General features: G+C 38.9%; 1 protein-coding gene across 5 annotated transcripts in view; it reads left to right on the forward strand.

Annotated features, from left to right (window-relative positions):
- The window catches only part of Cttnbp2 (cortactin binding protein 2), a 173,312-nt gene extending 153,269 nt beyond the window's left edge, over window positions 1–20,043 (forward strand). For 2 of the 5 annotated variants that reach the window (XM_029565518.1, XM_029565523.1), the window contains 7 exons: window positions 1,996–2,174; window positions 5,481–5,686; window positions 6,017–6,193; window positions 8,561–8,621; window positions 9,816–9,948; window positions 11,159–11,257; window positions 18,796–20,039. In XM_029565518.1, the coding sequence (XP_029421378.1) occupies window positions 1,996–2,174; window positions 5,481–5,686; window positions 6,017–6,193; window positions 8,561–8,621; window positions 9,816–9,948; window positions 11,159–11,257; window positions 18,796–19,041 (1,101 nt within the window). In that variant the 3' untranslated portion in view covers window positions 19,042–20,039. Of the gene's footprint in view, window positions 1–1,995; window positions 2,175–5,480; window positions 5,687–6,016; window positions 6,194–8,560; window positions 8,622–9,815; window positions 9,949–11,158; window positions 11,258–18,795 lie in introns of those variants that run through there. The other 3 variants (XM_008837185.3, XM_008837200.3, XR_003850181.1) reach the window with 3 other exon arrangements.
- The last annotated feature ends 216 nt before the right edge of the window (window positions 20,044–20,259 follow it).

Here is a 20,259-nt window from a genome sequence, read left to right on the forward strand (position 1 = left end):
CCCCCTGTCTGCCCTTCTGGTAAATCTAGTCAGCCAGAGGTCCCTGTTCCAGGAGGGTCAGCTGTTCCTCATCTACGGCAATCCATTGTCAGTATTCCTTTGGATAGAATTGGGGTCTGCTGTTCATTTTTCCAGTAGTATGTTGACACCCAACATTTTTATGTTGGTCTAGGGATCAAAATGATGTCCTCATGTTTACATGTCAAGCACTTTACTGACTTTACCCAGTCCCTTCACCCATTTTATTATTTGGGAATACCAGCAATCATCCCCTCTACCCCACCTCCTTTTCTACTCTGTATCTAGAATGGTCTTTCTGACTCTCCTTGCCAACAAATGTCCTTTACTTCCTGTGAGAGGTCAATTTAAGTCCCTCTTCATCTCTCAGGTTTCCTTACCATGCTATATTGAGGTCATTCTTCTTTTGAATAAAATAACAAATTAAAGATTGTCAATCTGGAAATGATTCTGAGGTTAATAAGCCTGGCCCAGCTAACTCATTTAAGTTATCAGCAACCACAGACAGCAGATAGAGTCTCTGGTATGTGGCTTGTTTCTCTTCCCTCAGACCTCAATCTCCTTGGACCTGACCACTGGCTCAGGACCACTGATCCTTTTTGCCTGTTCTGCTCTATAGTTCTTTGGGCACACAAATTGTGCTGGGGTGCAGTTCAGTGGGAAAGTGCATGTTTAGTGTCCATGAGACCTGGGTTCCATCCCCAGTACCTAAACCAAAACACCAAACCAGGTCTTATGGTTTTTTTCTTAGAAGTGTTAATTAATACTTATAAACAGCAGGCATACAAATATAATTATGTTCTTAAATAAAAACTTCTAAGCATCTCTACAAAATTATACTAAATATGTATCAAGGAAGTAAAATCATGTAATAACTGGAAGGCCCACTTATTGGAAAGACCCAACTCTTAAGGTACTATCAAATAACCACCAACATTTCTATAAAATGGCCAGTTTGCAAAGTGAGAAATTTTCTGTAAGCAACATCAACACTTTGGAGAGAGGGGTACCCACCTGTTTTTTTCCAGCTCTTGGGGTACCAAATTTTATTCTATTTTTGGAAATTATCTTTCTCAATCAGAATATGTGATAGTTTGATCTCTGGAAGCATTTCATTAGATAGTCAATAAAAAAATAACTGTCTCCCCAGGGAAATGTCCTCGTCCCCCTTTCTAGCATGTGGTTGGTCCTGAGGAGCAACTGAAGGACCCTTCCCCCTGTCAGTTTTCCCCCTCTCTCAGCACCACAGTGAAGCCTGGTCATTCATTCCTCTCAACCATGGTTGAAACAGGAGCACAGCTTGAACAGAAGTCAGCAGCAATGCTAAACTTGAGGGTAAAAGGCTGCCTTTAGCTTAGTCATTATGAAAAACTTCTTTATAAGTGTAATGTACTCCTTTATTATTTCTACTAAATATTGTGTCTAGATACCTTTTTCCTATATTAGAAATAGATTTATATAGTTAATGTATCCTTGAAAATTTCAGGCTTCAATGTTTTCACCATTAAAAGTATTTTATGTGTATGGTAATTTGGTGTATTGTAATTTGTGTTAATCATTTCACAATATATATACATCCAAAATATCACACCATAGGTACATTATTTATCAATTATACATTAGCATAAAAATACATAAATAAGCTCTAGCTCTGGCTTTGGCTTTGTCTTGATAGCTCTGCAACCTTGAGTAACAACACTTTGTACCTCATTCTCCTGATGTGTAAAGTAGAGTCATAATGCCCACATCAGACATGCAATAAAAATCATGTAAAATTTTTTATCACACTTGACATATGAACACACCTCGTATGAACAAAGTATACACTTACCTAGCCATCCTTTACCCTAAACAAAGGTAAAGTCAGATTCAGCCATATTTTGGTTTTATAGTTTTACATTTTTAATTCTGAGCTTTAAAAGTAAGAAAAAAACATTATTGTGCTAAACCATACCCCTGTGTTCCACCTGTCTCTAGTTCAGAGGTCAGTTGCCCTCACCCTGTGATCCTGTATGCAAGATCGTCGACTGGGCTCTGTCTGTCTGGAGGCAGCTCAATTCCTGCCTGGCTCGCTTGGGTACAACAGAAGCACTTCTTGGACCAAAGTATTTCCTGTCTTGTCCAGTAGTCCCTGGACACACTCAAGCAACAGTGAAGTAGGTATTTTTTTTTCTTATCTGCCCCCTAAAAATAGAATCATAATGTGCTTGTTAGCCTTGTCAACTTGAAACAGGCTACAGTCATTTGAGAGAAAAGCCTTGATTGAGGAATTTCCTAGATCAAATCGGCCTGTGGTCATGTTTCTGGGGAGGGTTGTCTGGATTAATTGATGCTAGAGGGTCCAGACCACTGTGAGTGGCACCATCCCTAGGCAGGTAGTCCTGAGCTATATAAAAAGCTAGCTAAACATGAACCAGTGAGCAAGCCACCAAGCAGTATTCCTCCATGGTTTCTGCTCTGACTTGTGTCAATGATAGTTTGACCTGGAAGTGTAAGATTTAAGTGTAAGCCCTTTGCCCCCCTCAGTTGCTTTCATCAAACTGTTTATCACAACACAAAAGAAACTAGGAGACATGGACAATCTATGTTTGAGAGAGAGAATGCTGGCCAGACTGTTCCTGTCATTATCACAGAATGTGGCTTCCCGTCACAGGGTAGCCAGGGCTTATCTATTATGTGCTTGTTAAGGTAAGTGTATTTTTAGCAAGAGCTAGGTAATAGTTTTTCTGTGTATACACATATGCACACATATAAAACTGTTATGTACAGCTTGCTGTGCAGCCTTCTGACTAAGGCCCAGGTAAGAAACTTCAAATATTTTATGCCTACTCTCCAAACATACAAACCCAACATTGAATTGAGGACTTGAAAAACTTCCTCCTTTATTGGTCCTTAGAACTTTATGTGTGTTCCTTTGAAGAAAATATACAAGAAACATACGTACATAAAATACGTTGAATGAATCAGAAAATCAGGAGGAAAGAGGAATTAAGTGGCCCCCAGTCAGCTCAGCCTTGCAAGGAACTTGTGATTGGCTAGCCCGTTTGCTTCTGAATATTCTGGCATCCTGGGTAGAAACTACTTTGGAAAACAGGAGATGCAAATAAAATTTCTTCTGTATTGTGAGAAAAGATATGGACATAAGGTATTTGGGAGGAAGAGAAAAGATACTAAATCAACCTAGCATTTTCTTGGTAAAAGTCAGAAATCCATGTGTTGATTCAAGCCCCATTTGCTTCATCCCTTAGATACAGCCCCTATTCACATCTACAGTTTCAAGATTCTTAGGAACCAATTTTGGCCTTTCTTGTGTGGAATCTAGTCTTTGACAAGAACTGTGTAGGCATGGAGAATGCTGTCCTGTGAGGCTGACACATCAGCCTGCTGTGGTTCGGGATTCTGGGTCAGAGACGAGACCTCATCACCCACAGCCAACGTGCAGTCTGAGCTGTGTGTTTACAGATTCCCATTAAGTCCCATGAGTAACACTTAGTGACCCAGGTAATGCCATGTTTGCCTCTGGACACTCCCACCCTCATCTTCCAAAGAGGAACACTGACCAATCTGTCTACACTGTCCTGGAAGGAGACACTACTTCTACTGCTCTATCAGCAAACAAATCTGCCCTCTGCTTCTAAAGGAGACATCTTTGGCTTCATTTTCCAACTCTGTGAAGATAGAACAGAACAAAAGTTTGTGCAAGATGTATAGAAATACCTAAAATGGAGATGGGAGAGATGGCTCAGTGGTTAAGAATACTTGTTCTTCCAGAGGACCTGGGTTCAGTTCCCAGCTCCCATATGGTGGCTAACAATTATACTTCACTCCAGTTCCAGGAAATCTGATGTCCTTTTCTGGCCCATATATACAGTGCACTTACATACATGTAGGCAACACTCATACACATAAAACAAAAATAAATACATTTAAAAAATTTAAGAGCCAACCTTAGCCAAGGAACTATTGGCAGCTGATTATTGTTGGGTAAGGGAGAGTTGGTCTTCTTTAGGAGTATGATTCTAGATAGACTGACTTGACTCAATAAACCTTAACATATATGACAGAATACATGAAATCTGGTGGGAGGAGCATGGGGAGGTGCAGATAGGGGAGGGGAGGTTTAAATATGATTAATATGTATTATATGAACTATACAAAAATTCAATTAAAATATGTATTTAAAAAACTTTTAAGAAACCTAGGATAGCCACCCTGCTTTTTTTTTTCAACCAAAGCTTATCTGTATACCTTTAGCACGCTTAGAAATAGCTGTGTAATTTTGACTTCTATTTTAGAATGTTGGGGACTGAGGGTGTGGTTTAGTGGTAGAATGCTTGCTTACCATACTCAAGTCCCCTATTTCCAGTCCTTGGTACCACAAAAAAGAGAGGAAGGGGGGAAGAGAGGAAAAGAGGGAGCAAAGAGAGCACTTGCCTAGAACCAGAATTTTGTCTGCTATTTCATTATTTTCTTGAATTATTTATAACTAGGCATTAATAGAGATGCTTACAATAAATCAATGTTCTTTTTATAGCCTTTAATCATTGTGTGTGTGTGCATGTGTGTTATACTGGGGATTGAATTCAGGTCTCCATACATGCTAGGCAAGTGCTCTTCCACTGAGACATCTTAATGTTGCAACAAAGTGTAATCTTTCTTGAGGAAGGAAAATGGAAAACCTGATTGCTCCAAATTGGGGCTATTGTCCCATGGCTTACAGCTATGAATTTAAGATGACCCAGTCATCTGCAGGGCTGAGCCCACATGTGTGCATGTGTATTGAGGAGGCTTTGCCTTGGGGGCAGACAGATTTAATTTGCCAGTAATTATCCCAACTCAGAAATATTAAAATATAGTATATGTGCATCATGTTAATGAAATGTGACAAATAAGTGTAAGATATTTAGATATGGATTTTGTGAAAATTTGATTTATTTTCTAGGTGCCTTCCAACTGATCTGTCTATACTATTTATCATACATTCATTCTGTAGACCTGGTGCATTGATTCTAAGATTGACATTAACATGAAAACAGTTTCATTTGAAATGCATTGTTTTTAAGGAAAATCAAACTACTTTGGCTTTGGATAATTTTACTTACTATAAAACTAGCCCAGGAGGACCAGAGAGATGGCTCAGTGGCTCAGAGCACTGACTGTTCTTTCAGAGGACCGGGGTTTGAATCCCAGCACCCCCATGGTAACTGACAATTATAACTTTGGTTCCAGGGGACCCAATGACCTCTTCTGACCTCCATAGGCATTGCATGCCATGGGTGCACTTACATACATGCAGGCAATACACTCATACACATAAAAATAAAATTAGCCCAGATATGTAAGAATCCAACAGAAACAAGGTATTTTTTTCTCATGGTCATTTAAGACCTGCCTTTTTTTGTAGACTTCTATGTAGTTCATTTGAGGCTTGCTCCTAACTGGTGAATTGCCCCTCTTTCAAGGTGGATGTCTAAGCTGTGGAATGCCATAATTGCACCTAGAGTTCAAGAAGCAATATTGTCCAGAGCCTCTGTGAAAAAACAACCTGGTCTTGGGCAGACAGCTGCTAAGAAGCACCCCAGTCAAGGACAGCAGGCTGTGGTGAAGGCTGCTCTCAGCATCTTGCTTAATAAAGCCGTTCTGCATGGCTGTCCCCTTCCAAGGGCAGGTATGTGTGCATGGAAGAGAGGAAACTGTTGCACTCTACAGCACTCCTTGGAATTTGTCTGTAGGGAGCTCTCTTTTGTCTCTTTGTAACTAAAGAAATGTATGGACTTTTTAACAGCATTGTCCCAGAACTCATTCTGTTTTTAATCAATGATTCATGTTTGAATTCTAATCCTCTAAATAAGGTTTGTGTTGGTCCAAAATATCCAGCTTGGCTAGTATTAAGCAGGCTCATGATTTAAGAATTGGAAATGTATTTTGTGTTATCCTATGAAACTGTATTCTCTTCCTTTATATATATATATAAGCAATGTGACTTGTGTTGTTTCAGAGCTAGACCAGCATCTAGCTGACTTCAAAGGGGGAAGTTTCCCTCTGTCCATAGTTTCAAGCTACAGCAAGAAGAAAGGAGAGAGTGGAGCCTGGAGAAAGGTAAACACCAGCCCTCGCAAGAAGCCTGGGCGGTTCTCCTCACCCACCTGGAACAAGCCGGACCTGAAGCAAGAAAGTAAGGGGGTTGGGGAGGCATGTGTGATCTACCTTCTGAATGAAGGGATGATTTTATTCTTAAGACTGTATTTGTCGGGGCTGGAGAGATGGCTCAGTGGTTAAGAACATCCTGGCTATTCTTGCAGAAGACACAGGTTCAAATCCCAGCACCCACATGGCAGCTAACAACCATCTGTAACTCCAGTTCCAGGGAATCTGATGCCCTCTTCTGTCCTCCACAGGCATTGCAGGACATGGGTGCACTTGCATACATGCACACAATACATGCATACACACAAAATAAAAATAAAGCAAAGAGAAAATAAATTCTTTAAAATGTTTTCTGTCAAAGTCCTGAGTAACATTCTTTCATGGAATAAACTACATAATATACACATTTCCAAAAATATTTGGGGCCCTTCTGCCTAAAAATATCACTTTCATCACTAGAAATTGAAAATTCAATTCGATTTTAGAAATTTCTAAAATATAGAAACAAATTTTACAAAATACATAATTTATCAGTAAGTGGTTAAATTTTATTTTTATAATGATAATTTTCTCAAATAATTACACTGGATAATTACAACAGTGCTTGAGTTGATTTTGATTTTTGATTGATGAATGTTTTTAAACCACGTTTCCTGAGGATGCTGTTTAGTGGGAGAGTTCTTGCCTGCTTTGCACAAAGTATTATCTTCTATCCTCAGGACAGAAAGACACCACAATAGGAATCTTTACATACAGATCACTATGAAAGTTCATGAGATGTAGAAAGGACAGCCCCTTTCTTTCCTGATATAACAGGAAGATCAGTGATATTGGTTCACAGGCTTCCATACAGCAGTGCCCAGCCTGGACGCTGACAGTAATCAGGAGAAAGCCACTAGTAAGTGCCACCAATTAGAGAACAGGAGAGTAAAAGAACTAGTGCAGTGATCTTTGCTTTGAATAAAGATACTTTAAATACGGGCCTGGAGGGATGGTTCAGTGGTTAAGAACACTGGTTGTTCTTGCAGAAGCCTCGGGTTCAAATCCCAGCACCCACATGACAGCTAACAACTGTCCATAACTCCAGTCCCAGGGGATCCGACAGCCTCTTCTGACCTCCACAGGCATTGCACAACATGGTGCACTTACCTACATGCAGGCAATATGCACATACACATAAAATAAATAAAAATTTTAAAAGATAGTTTAAATACAATTTACTTTTCCAAAACCCTTTTGTTTTCTTTGTGATTCTGGGGTTAGGACTCAGGACTTGGAGCATGCTAGGTAAGCACTAAACTACAGAGGTAAATCCAAATTTAAAATCATTCCTTTAAAAAAAAATACATTACTTTTTATTTTGTTTACGAACATATTGCCTGTGTATATATAAGTGCACTGTGTCATGCAATGCCCACAGAAGACAGCATTTGATTCCCCTGGAACTGGAGTTATAAACAGTTGTTGACCACCATGTGAGTGCTGGGAATCAAACCCAGGTCCTATGCAAGAGCAGTCAGTGCTCTTAATTGCTGGGCCATTTCTCCAGTCTCCTTAATTGGCCCAGCAGCATTCATACAATTTTGGACTTTACTCAAGAGCAGCTAGATACTTTAGTGTGCTTATAAAATTTGGACTAGCAGCTTGTATTAGAAGCACATATTTTATTGGAGTCTAAATGGAAAAACAGTGTTTCTCATACATTTCTATCTATAATTTAGTAGGAAAAGCCCTGCATCATGACCAGTACACCCAAACCTGTGCTTTAGCTTGAATATCTGTACTTGATACAAATCAGTGTTCTTATGCAAGAATACATACAGGCTGATATTATTTATTCTTTTTCTTGAGTAGACAATTTGAAAAATATTAGTATGGTTTTTATGGATCTTTGTGTCCTGTCCATATTTTAGTAATAATGCATAGCTATTAATATGAAATTTTTATAAGTGCACTACTAATGTCACATGCAGTAGTACTTTAACAGTTCCAGACATCAAAAGCTGTACTTGACTATAGAGTCAATAATTTTTGAAAGGCAAACAAAATTGAGAAAGGGAGATTATCATCACAATAACATGGTTATTTGGGAATAAAGTCATAAGTAAGTAAATAGGTCAACTACTAAAAAGAGGAGGCATTGATAAAAAGTAAAGGCTGGGTTTCCTGAATTAAGTCCCAGGTAGTGGGATTTTACTGAGCTTGGCACAAATATTCACAAGGAAATTGGTCATTCCCTGACCTCCCAGCCATCCCTGTGTTGGAAGCTACACCAGAGCCACTGTCCCAGGAAAATCGCCTCATGAATTGGATGCTAATCCACATCCAATACTGCAGGGCCCTGAATGTTCAGGGATCATTATTAATTCTATTGAAAATGGTTGTTTTCCAATAGGTATAAAAAAGACTATACCACAGCCAAACTGTAACAGGAACACTTCTCTGTCAAAGCAAAAGTAAGTTCTCCTTTCACATTTCACCCTGGCAAACAAAGATGAATCAATTAATTTTAATTATTTTGAGTGTTCTACATGCTCCTAACATACTGTGCAGTTATTATACTATTAACATGATGCTTAGAGTATTAAACATCATTGAAAAGGTGGCATTTAACTGAAATCTAATGCTCTAATAAAAATCCTTGAATGAAATCTTTCTTAGAAGTTCCAGAAGCTTAATATAAACCCATTTGGCTTTTAATTTGCTAAATAAGGCTAAAGGAACAGGGTTTTATTGTTGTTTTTATTATTGTTGTTGTTGTTGTTGTTCTGTTCTTTTTACCAAATTTGATCACTTAACAACTATATGCTGAAGTCTTGCATTTGGGAACTTTTTAAAAGTCTGCATATTTTTAATGCCAGATTTATAAAAACATAGCATGATGTTTTTACCTTTAAGTGTTATATGTTTATAATTCCAGTTGTATTGTCCTTATGGAATTGTTGATTATTTTGGCTTACATATATTTGGAGCTGTAAAGAATGACTTGGTTAATCATAGAATAGAAATAGTAGGCCAGTTTGCAAGTCCCATACATCCAATACCCTGTTCATACAATACAGAAGAGAACGTGAAAGGTCAAGGAAACTGCATTTCATGCTACTTTCTGCCAGGACCATTATATACCTTAGCCTCTTCAATCTTCCCAGTGACCCCCAAGAAGTAGCTCTAAGGATTCTTTGACAGAGAAAAGAATTCAGAGACTGCTGTGCTAAAGGAAAAATAGTCAAGCAAGCCCCTGGCTATACTGTTAGTGAGCAAAGTTTGAATTGAGTTTTTGTTCCACTGTATCACACAGACCCCCACACGATGCATAATGTCTTCATTTGTCTGGCCTGGGAGACAGAAGAAAGGTAAAGAGAAAGAAGATTGGAATGGTTTATGTCCAAGTATCTCTCTTTGTGGAAAAAAAAATGTTATCTTACTGAGAACTTTAACTGGAAGTTGACAACTTCTTGTGAGAATATGGTCATATTCTCTTCATCTCTTGGTCTGGGATTATTTGTTTTAGATGACATTTATGAAATACTTGGAAGGACACTGAAAACGCTTCTCCATTCCCAAGAAAATCCCAAGAAAGTACAGTATCTAGATTGCCATCTTGGTATCTTGTTTGTTCTTACTTTGAAAACTTCTGATCTTTGCGTTAGGTCCTTAGAGAACGATCTCTCATTGACATTGACTTTAGATCATAGACTCTCTCTGGGTTCAGATGATGAAGCAGATCTTGTCAAGGAACTTCAGAGTATGTGCTCCAGCAAATCAGAATCTGATATAAGCAAGGTAAGCAGTCCAGGGCAAGGGTATTGGTCCACTGTACCCAAAAGAGACTCGCCTTTACAGCAGGATGCTGGGAGCCAACCTTGATACCTATTCCCAAAGTGAAATTTCTCATTGTATAGTATGGCCGATGCTGCAAATCCCATCATCTTTCACATTTCTCAGAAAATCCATTTTCTCCAAGCCATCAGAGAGTAAGGGAGTTGTTCTACTTCTCTGCTGAAAGGCATGAAGTTACAATTGTATATTAATTGCATTAGCACAAATCAAGACAACATATTAGGGAAATATTTGAGGAACCTCTTTGTGAGTATTTGTGTTTGGTATGAGGGATGGAACCCAGGGTCTTGTACCTGCTAGGCAAGTGTTCTACTGCTGAACTACTGCCAAAGTCCTTGCTTTTTTTTTTTGAGACAGGGTCTCTCTTACTATAGCTTAGGCAATCCTTGAACTTGATGTGTGTCTCCATGGGTAGCTTTATATATAAGCCTAAATTTGAATTTCTCAGGCCATTATTATTGCTAATATTGGCACATAACTATCAGTAAGAGACAAACTTTAGACTAAACAGGTGGTAGAGTGACAACATTCTTTACAAATAAGAAAAAGAATGGGTCTATATAATATGTGTCATCATGGTCTTTGAGCTGTGAAATCTGAGAATCAAATATGGAAACTAGTTACCTGAAATCTCAAAGAAAACATTAATAGCATCAAGTTCAACCTGTTTTGGCACTCGGATATGTTCAGCACATTTGACCAAGCTTCCTCCATAAACACCTTTACTTGGAAGGAAGCAAAGTCACAACATGCACAGGTTCCAGTGAAAGACTCAGCATTGTACTCAAAGTAGAATTGACTGTATTACTTGACCTTGCTGGAAATGAACTGAAATTCTTCTTTCCCACTGGAAAAATAAGGTAATGATTCAACTATTACAAATTATATATGTACTTTTACTTGCCAAGTGGTTACTTTTCTTTCTGGAGAATTCTTTTGCTCTTCATGTAACCCTTTTAATAGATTCTTTGCCCATAGTTTTGCCCAGGTTTCAAATCTTTCATTTAAGCAGGACAGGGTTTGGGGTATGTTCTACAGGGTTAGGGAAGGTGACACCTTTTCTGTGGCTTTTCCACAATGACATTTAGCTGTACTTCCGGTGTGCTACAGTGTAACTGTGGAGACCTGACTCGGGAAGTTGTGTGTTTTCCAGATTGCTGATTCCAGAGATGACATAAGGAGGTTTGATAGTCCAAGAAACAGCCCTACACTTTCAGCACCTGTTAATCCCAGAATGCCAGGGCCACAGAAGGTTAGTGTTCCTTTCTCTACCAAATTGAGGGGGGAGTTGGTATGGAATTGATTTCATTATTCACTTTTGTAATTTACACTAAAAGAAAATTTCAAACTAGACTTGATAAAGAAGAAATATGAGAAAAGCAAAAGTATACATGAATTAATCAAGGTAAGAAAAAAATGAGTAATCTAACATCATGACTTAGAAAAGCATTACTTTTGAGGCTGGAGAGATGGCTCAGTGATTAAGAACTTTGGCTGTTCTTGCAGAAGACCTGAGTTTGAATCCCAGCACCCACATGATGGTTAACAACTGTCTGTAACTCCAGTTCCAGGAAATTCAGGGCCCTCTTTTGTCCTCCACAGGCACTGCAGGATACAGGTGCACTTACACACATGCAGGCATAACATTCATACACATAATATAAGTTTTTTAAAAATTACTTTGTACAAGGCATAGTAATGCATGCCTTTAAAAATAATGTTTTTAAAAAGTAATGCTTTTTATTTTAAGTGCATCCATGTCATGCAATGCCTGTGGAGGCCAGAGGGGGTGTCAGATCTCCTGGAACTGGAGTTATAGATGATGGTTATCCACCATAAGGGTGCTGGGAACTAAACCTGAGTCCTCTACAGAAGCATCCAGTGCTCTTAACCACTGAACCATCTCTCTGGTCCCCAGCATTACTTTTTATTTCTATTTGATATTATGCTCCAAAGTTTTGGGTGTCTTTTGTTTTCATTTGTTTGTCAAATAACATAAGATTTCAAACAAATTGGGAATTTTGAGTTAATGATAGCAAAGGACTGAATGATAACATCAGGATCATAGACCATTGAAAAGTTCTCTTTTGAGTTTTAGTGAGATAGTCCTTTAAAATCAAGTAAGAATGGCAGAGGACCCAAGATTCATATAGATTCTAATAACCTCTTGAATGGCTTCTCTTACTGTAGCATTGGAAAGGTTGTTGGTTGGTTAATAGCAAGACACACCACAGCTTGTTATTCCCAAGTAAACAGGAACAGTAGGATGACCTCCTATCCATCTGTTACCTTGTGAGGATGCAGATGACCTAGATCCACTTCATAATATGTGCTTTGTTTGGCAAGCCATGTCCAACTGTTCCCATTCTGTCCTCATCTACTCCCACAATGGCTTACAAAGACTGTGTGCATGAAGGAAGGTGGGGTTCAGGGAGCAGGAGTATCAAGTAGGTGTGGTGTGACTATTAACTATGAATCCTTCACTGATTGCTTGGCATCCCTGGACTCACAACCCCTGCTGACCCATTGCTTATTAGAATTCAATACTGGTTAGTTATGTGAAATGTGTGAACTATGAGTATTAGAGGAAGGGAGAGGTTGCTGTCTGCCATCTTCACAGTCTCAGTTCACTGCCTGTGTGATGGCCTGCTCTGAGCTTTGGTTGATCCCCTAGAAACATTTCTTAGGATTCCATATGCAAAGGACAGGAAGAAGCCACGAGAATCTTTAGAAGGGGACTAATCAGCCATCTTCTCATAACACCAACTCATTTTCTATGTGAAAAGACTGTTGTTTTAGGGCTGTGGATGTGCGTCAGTGGTAGAGTACTTTCCTAGCATACACACGTCTCTGGATTTGAATTCCTACACTTAAAAATGTCATACAAAGTGTTGCTTTTGTTTAAGTTTCTGATATAGAAAACTTCTCCCTGATACAATAATAGTGGGTTGGTCCCACTATTTAGCACTGTAAAAAATAGTACGAAGAATGGTATAAAGCTCCAGGCAGGTAGGCCAGCGTTGTTTTAAAATGGCATTATTAAAAATAGGTCACCTTTGCCCTGTTTGGGCTCTTAAGAAGAACTGTGTGGTGGTTTAAACATGTGGTTGACTGTGAGCTTTAGGATAGCTGCATCCTGATCTTACTTGGCACACTGAAGATAGAGGGATTTCTCCCAATAGCTGGAAGATGTTTTTCTCAGGACCCACCAGCAGAGGGCAAAATACCACAGCTGTCTGAAAGCTGGCAGAGTCCTTCCTTTTCTATCCAACTACAGCTCAGCTAGCATTTCTGGGTTCCATGCCCAGTTTCTCTTATCAGGAAGTAACTCTCCCTTTAGAGGTAAGAGTGCTCTGGATTAACAAATTATTTTCTACTTCATGGCCAGAAGGCATACTCCATCAAGAACCTGCTCCTCCTGCCCCAGTAACTCCTTACTGCTCTGACATTGAGTAACTGTGTTTATTAATAAGGGATTCATTAGGTTTTTTTTTATTAAAACAGCAAATACGTGACAATAGAAAGGATAAATACTAGTATATGTTTTCTTTTTACATAAATGCAGGCTAATCTCTTGTAAATGAAAGACTTCTTCTTTGGTAGCATAATGAAACCTACTTGAAGATTTCTGTTGTTTTTGTTAATCTCCAGTGGCTTCACTCTGGCCCGTAGATGTTCTGATGCAATTGGACTGCAGTCCAGACTGGACCCTGGATTCTTTAAAGCACCTTGTTGATTCTCATGTGTATCCAGGCATAACAACCACTGCTCTGACGCATCTCTCTCATTCTCTTTATTTTCTACACCATTTTATTCCAAAATATGTTTTTAGAGAGTCTAGTACCTTCATATAACTTTCTTTTCCATGTAAAGTATATCCCCACATCACAGTGTGCCCCTCCCACCATCCTGTCACTCTGCCCTCTACCCCCTTTCACCTGACACAGTCCTGTATGTCTTCTTAGGTGCTTAGTATTGAATTGATGACTAGCTCTGATTTAACAATAATTCTTTAAGCTTACATATTTAAACTACCTTAAGGCAATAGAGTTTAGCTCAGGAAAGTTAAACTACCCTTAACTCTGATAGCTGGGGAAATACCCTAAAACATTTACTTGGCTGCCTCAGGGTCATGAATATCATTCCTTCCCTATCCATAGGCACCTTCTCTGTTTGCATACCCATACTTTGAATTTCAGTGACCTACACCCTAAGCCCAAGTGACTCCACCTGGACACCACACCCACAGTTTAAGCTGTTATAGTGGTTTTTTTTGTAGCCATTCCACTTGTTCTCATGATGCCGAACAAAGGACAGACTGAAAAGAATATACTACTATTTCCCCAGCTATCCCTGGCCCTTAGCATTATCCCAGTGTACACTTAGAGGTAGTTCCACAATAATGCTGAGATTATAGTTTGATTCTGTGTTCTAGCTAGGTATTATCTTTATTATTTTATAATGTACTCCTGCCTCATTTTTCTGGTGCTCAGTATGGAACCCAGGGCCTCCCACAGGCTAGATAAATGCTGTACCAATGAGCTATATTTGGTTTTAGACCAAATTGCAAGTTGAGATTGACCTTACCTGGTAGTTCATCTTAATAGTCAACTTCACTGGATTTAACACCACCAAGGAAACACACCACAGTTGATCTATGAGGTGTTTCCAGAAAGGCTAAAGTGAGAAGGGAATACTCACCCTGCATGTGAGTAGCATCATCCCATGGACTTGGGCTAAATAAAAAAGAGAACGTGAGCTCAGTGCTGACATGCATCTTTCTGCCTCCTGACTACAGATGCATTGTGACTAGCTCCCTCATCCTCCTGTTTTTTGTAGCCATTCCACTTGTTCTCATGATGCCGAACAAAGGACAGACTGAAAAGAATATACTACTATTTCCTTCCTCCCTCCTGGCCCTTAGCATTATCCCAGTGTACACTTAGAGGTAGTTCCACAATAATGCTGAGATTATAGTTTGATTCTGTGTTCTAGCTAGGTATTATCTTTATTATTTTATAATGTACTCCTGCCTCATTTTTCTGGTGCTCAGTATGGAACCCAGGGCCTCCCACAGGCTAGATAAATGCTGTACCAATGAGCTATATTTGGTTTTAGACCAAATTGCAAGTTGAGATTGACCTTACCTGGTAGTTCATCTTAATAGTCAACTTCACTGGATTTAACACCACCAAGGAAACACACCACAGTTGATCTATGAGGTGTTTCCAGAAAGGCTAAAGTGAGAAGGGAATACTCACCCTGCATGTGAGTAGCATCATCCCATGGACTTGGGCTAAATAAAAAAGAGAACGTGAGCTCAGTGCTGACATGCATCTTTCTGCCTCCTGACTACAGATGCATTGTGACTAGCTCCCTCATCCTCCTGCCTCTGTATCTTCTCGAATACTCAGCCAAAACGAATGCTTCCTCCCCAAGTTACGTGGTATTCTGTACCACAACAACCAGAAGACACCAACATACCTTGTAAGCCAATGACTTAGTCCCATTTTATATACTTTAATTTCTTATATAGAGAAATAAGTTCAATCATGGTATCTTTTGTGTTTATACAATTATGTCCCAGCACATGACACTAATCACCACAAGTGGTGCTGTAGTGATTGCTCTTTGTGTAACTGTGACAAAACAGCTGACCAGAACAATGTAAGGGAGGAAAGATTTGTCTCATGATCTCAGAGGATTTAGTCCACTGAGCCCTGTGCACTGAAGCAGAACACCGTGGCTGTGTGGGTGTGTGTCTGAGGAGAGAAAGGAAGGAGAGAGTCAGAAAGAAGGGGACAGGGGCAAGAAACTCCAAGGACCCACCTCCAATAATTGACTTTTTTGTATTTAAGCCCAACCTCTAGAAATTTCTAGAACTTCGCAAAGCATTACCATCAGCCTGGAACCAAGCAATACATGAGCTTGTGGAAGGACACTTCGTTTTCCCAAACAATAAGTATTTATGTCTTGCAAACGAAAACAGGTCGTGATAAGCAGGTTGACTGGGTTTTCTTTCACTTCCTACTTCACTGTTCACAAATCGTGAGCCACAAGTGGAGGTGCTGAGTACAGGATCATTGGCTGATGTATGTGTACCCTAACCGGCAGTAGCTTAGCCTTTTCCCCACACTTGCTTGTGTGTAGTTGGTTCTAACACAGCAAAATGCAGCTGTTTTGTGGTTCCCTACAGAGGTAACTTTTGTCTACATGCTCTTTCTTTCCTAAGCTTCACTTTTGCAGCCTATCAAATGCATGTGCTCTAGATCTCATCTCTTTCCTGCTTTTCATCCATTTTAGACTGTTGAAAGATCCAGCCAAAGATGTATTACAGTTGTTCATAGCTGCCTTAGCATTTTTATTAACTGGAGATAAACTTAAGGTTTGTTTTGTTTTTGTTTAAAGTGGCATACCTAGGAGTTTGGGACTTTTGCAGACAGTAAAGATTTTACTCCCTTCAACACATTATTTTCTCCACCAACACTGCCATAATGCTTTGCCCATTTTGTAGGACTCTTTAACAACTGCCTCTCTACCTTATGTAACTTGTTAATGCCTATTGAAAGAACAGCATTAACCCATAATGTGCCAAAAGGAGGGGCTCAGAAAATTTGGATACAAAATGCAAGTTGTGGACCAAGTTGAATTGTGTTGGTTGCTGGGTCCAAATGCAGTCCTCAGCTAGTAAATGAGAGTGATAAACTCAGTTGTGGGAGCTTTTTACTTAGTGATCATTGCAACAGAATGGGCAGAAGGAAAAGACCACCATCTGTGTAAATAGAGAAGGCTCAGAACACTGCTACCACTGTATAGATCGATGATAGTGAAGAGATTACGGTGAGTTCTTGAATTTGGCTGCACATTATGCTCATGTGGGTGACTTTTGAAAGCCATGGGTCCATGTCCCACCCACAACCTTTTAACTCTGAATCTCTGAAGATCAGCCAGCCACCATAGCACTAGTGACTCCAGTATTGAAGCCAACATTGAGAACCACTGACTTCAGTCTTTCAGGATGATGCCAGAACCAGTTTAAGAAAAACTGCTGCTCTTTGCTGAAATTCACATTAATTATACTTGCTAAATTCTAATTCTAATCTTTCAGTGGTTACATTGCTGATTAGTTGCATTATTATTATCAAAATGATCATAGAACTGGAGAGATGCCTTTGGATTAAGAGCACTGGCTGTTCTTCCTGAGGACCCAGGTTTGACTCCTAGCACCCACATGGTAGCTAACAACAATCTTTAACTCCAGTTCCAGGGGCATATGACACTCTCTTCCCCTCCATGGGTTTGGATGCACAGGTACACTTACACAAATGCAGGCAAAACACTCATACACATAAAATTTGAAAAAATAAATTTTTTTTAAAATGATGTTCACTGCATTAGAGGTTTGAGGAACTTACAACAATATAGGAAAGACCTTGAGTGAAAATGAGGAAACACTGGGAATTTCCCAGCTTCCTTGTTGTGTCTACAGGAAAGTACTCTCAGTTATCTGGCTGTCAGATTCCCCATGAAAAACTGGGACTTACTGGGCAGCTAATTATAAGGGTTCTAAAACAATAAAAAGATTACAGCATCAAATTACCATGTATAAAACGTTTTGGGTCACCTCATCATAGAATTGCTAAACAGGAGCCTTAATTCACTAGAATGTAAACTTCAGTAGAACAGGGGAGTTTTTTATTTTATTTTTTTTAACGTCTGTTCTCTGATGTATGACACTCACCTGGAACAGTGTTTATCTTATAGTAAATACTCAAAACTTATTTGTTGAAACATAAACTGTGACTTATCCAAGGTAACAGTTTGCAGAGCTGTCTACACATTTATTGGTTGGCATGCTGGCTTTTTGTCACCAAGACAGGCATCTGAGAGAAATGATTGAGAAGGATGAAGGATTTATTTTGGCTCTGATTTGAGAAGTTATAGTCTGTGGTTAACTAGCTCTGTTGTTTCTGGGCCTGTGGTGAGGCGGAAACACCATGATAGTCAAGAAGCAAAGAAAATAAAAAGAGGGCAGCCTAGGACAAGATAGAGGCTTCTGGCCAGTGAGATGGCTTAGCAGGTAAAGGTGCTTGTTGCCATGCCTGACCACCTGAGTTCAGTCCCTGGAGCCCACATGATAGAGAGAGCTGACTCCCAGAAGTTGTCCTCTGACCTTCACTCACATGCTGTGTGAACCCACATACACCTAAATAACTCTTTTTAAAAAATAGGTCCTCAAGGTCACATCTCAATTTACCTACTTCTTCCAACTAGGCTCCATCTATACAAGTTCACATCACCTCCCAATAACACCATCAAATTATGAAGTAAATTCACTGTTCAAGTCATAACCCTTGTGATCCAGTTGTATCTCAATGATTGGACTCATAAGCTGAAGACCAAGCCTGTAACACATAGGCCTTTGGTGAAGACATGTCATCTGTAGACTATAATAATGGAGCTTGTCCAATTTGGTGATGTCCTCAAGACTAAAATCCTGTGACGTTCCTGTTGATAAGGCAACTGAGACTCTTATCACCTGCCTCCCTGATTACAGTTAAGAGTATTGTGACACTAGGAATCGCCTCATGAGAATCAAGCAGAAGTCTTAACGAGTTAATTGTTCAGATTTTCCTGAGAGTCTGAAGGGAGAAACACGAGTTGGCTCAGAGGCAGAGTTAGAACCAATTACAGAAGTGGTAACAGTGATAAATGTGTTTGCGCTCTCTCTCTCCTCTCTCTCTCTCTCTCTCTCTCTCTCTCTCTCTCTCTCTTTCTCTCTCGTTATAGGAGGCCAGTCCTCTCAGCAGCCATCAAACTACCGAATGCAGCAACAACAAATCAAAGACTGAGTTGGGTGTCTCAAGAGTTAAATCTTTCCTTCCTGTTCCTAGAAGTAAAGTCGCCCAGTGTTTCCAAAACACCAAAAGAAGCAGCAGCAGCAGTAATACAAGGCAACTAGAAATCAATAACAACTCCAAAGAAGAGAATTGGAACTTACACAAACATGAACAAGTAGAAAAATCTAACAAATAGGCCTGCCTACACCATTATCACTTTGAACCTCTTCTGTATATGCCATACAGTATCCAAGGATAACAAGATGTAAATACCTTCAAACAAAAATGTTTTCATTGTAAAATGAAGTATAAATGCGGGACCACTATTCAATTATTTGTAAAGAATGTATTTATAGCCTAACATCTTTTTTTTCTGTTAATTCTGTAGGATTGAATTTCAAAACCATGAAAGTATGACAACTTTCCAAGTAGTTTTCTAATAAAAACATTGTAATAGTTTTAATAAAAATGTTCAGGGGTATTAAAACAGAAATTTATGTGTACTGTAGATTGTTTTCTGTACATGTGTATATTTAAAGAAGTCCACAAATCATACTGCATACATGTATACAACACTGGCTTAGGTAACATATATCATTTTGAAGAGAGATCATAATTTTATGTTCACCTGATGGGGAGTGACTCAAAAGGGGCAATAACAAAGCATTTATAAACAGTTATTTTCCATTAAAAGCCATATGAAATATTTTGCCTGTTAAAATTCTAGTTTTACATTTTGAGTCTTTTAGTGGTTACATTGCCATTGGGGTGCATCATGTACATACTTATGCTTATGGGTTTGCATCATGACTCTTGTAAAATATGAAATTATAATGCAATAAAAGTGTTATCTTTCTTACAAAATTTTTGTACCTAAGTGGATATAAAAGTTACCTGCATAAAGGAGTCAATAAATGCATTTGGAGTCAACTCCTTCAATGTATTTCTAATAGCACACTGATAATAAAATTGATATTTTCTAGTCTTTCTTCTAAAATTACTGGTGAAATTACTTATTCAACTCACAGTTACAATGCTTTGAAGCCAAATAAAATATTGAATTAGTGAAATAATTTCGCTGTATTTTCTACATATAGCTCTCAGTTACTCATCTGTGCAACAGGTTTGTGTCCCATATAGGAATGTTCATAAAACTCATCCTCAGTGCTGTTATTTCATTAACTCTACACACACAACTCACCCTTATCATAAAGTGCTATATACTTGTTTGAAGTTAAAATAAAGCAAACACTAAGGTAGAGCTCCAGCAATAAAACATTTCATAAAAATAAAAATTCTGATTTTTAAATCAAGAAGTATTTATTTTCTTAAGGGTACTGAAAGCCCTTTGGAATCAGAATAGCTATTTACATTAAATTACACATATATGCATGGATACTGTCCTAAACTTTAA

This window comes from Nannospalax galili, unplaced genomic scaffold (assembly GCF_000622305.1).
Source record: "Nannospalax galili isolate Female #2095 unplaced genomic scaffold, S.galili_v1.0 scaffold171, whole genome shotgun sequence".
Lineage (NCBI taxonomy): Eukaryota > Metazoa > Chordata > Mammalia > Rodentia > Spalacidae > Nannospalax > Nannospalax galili.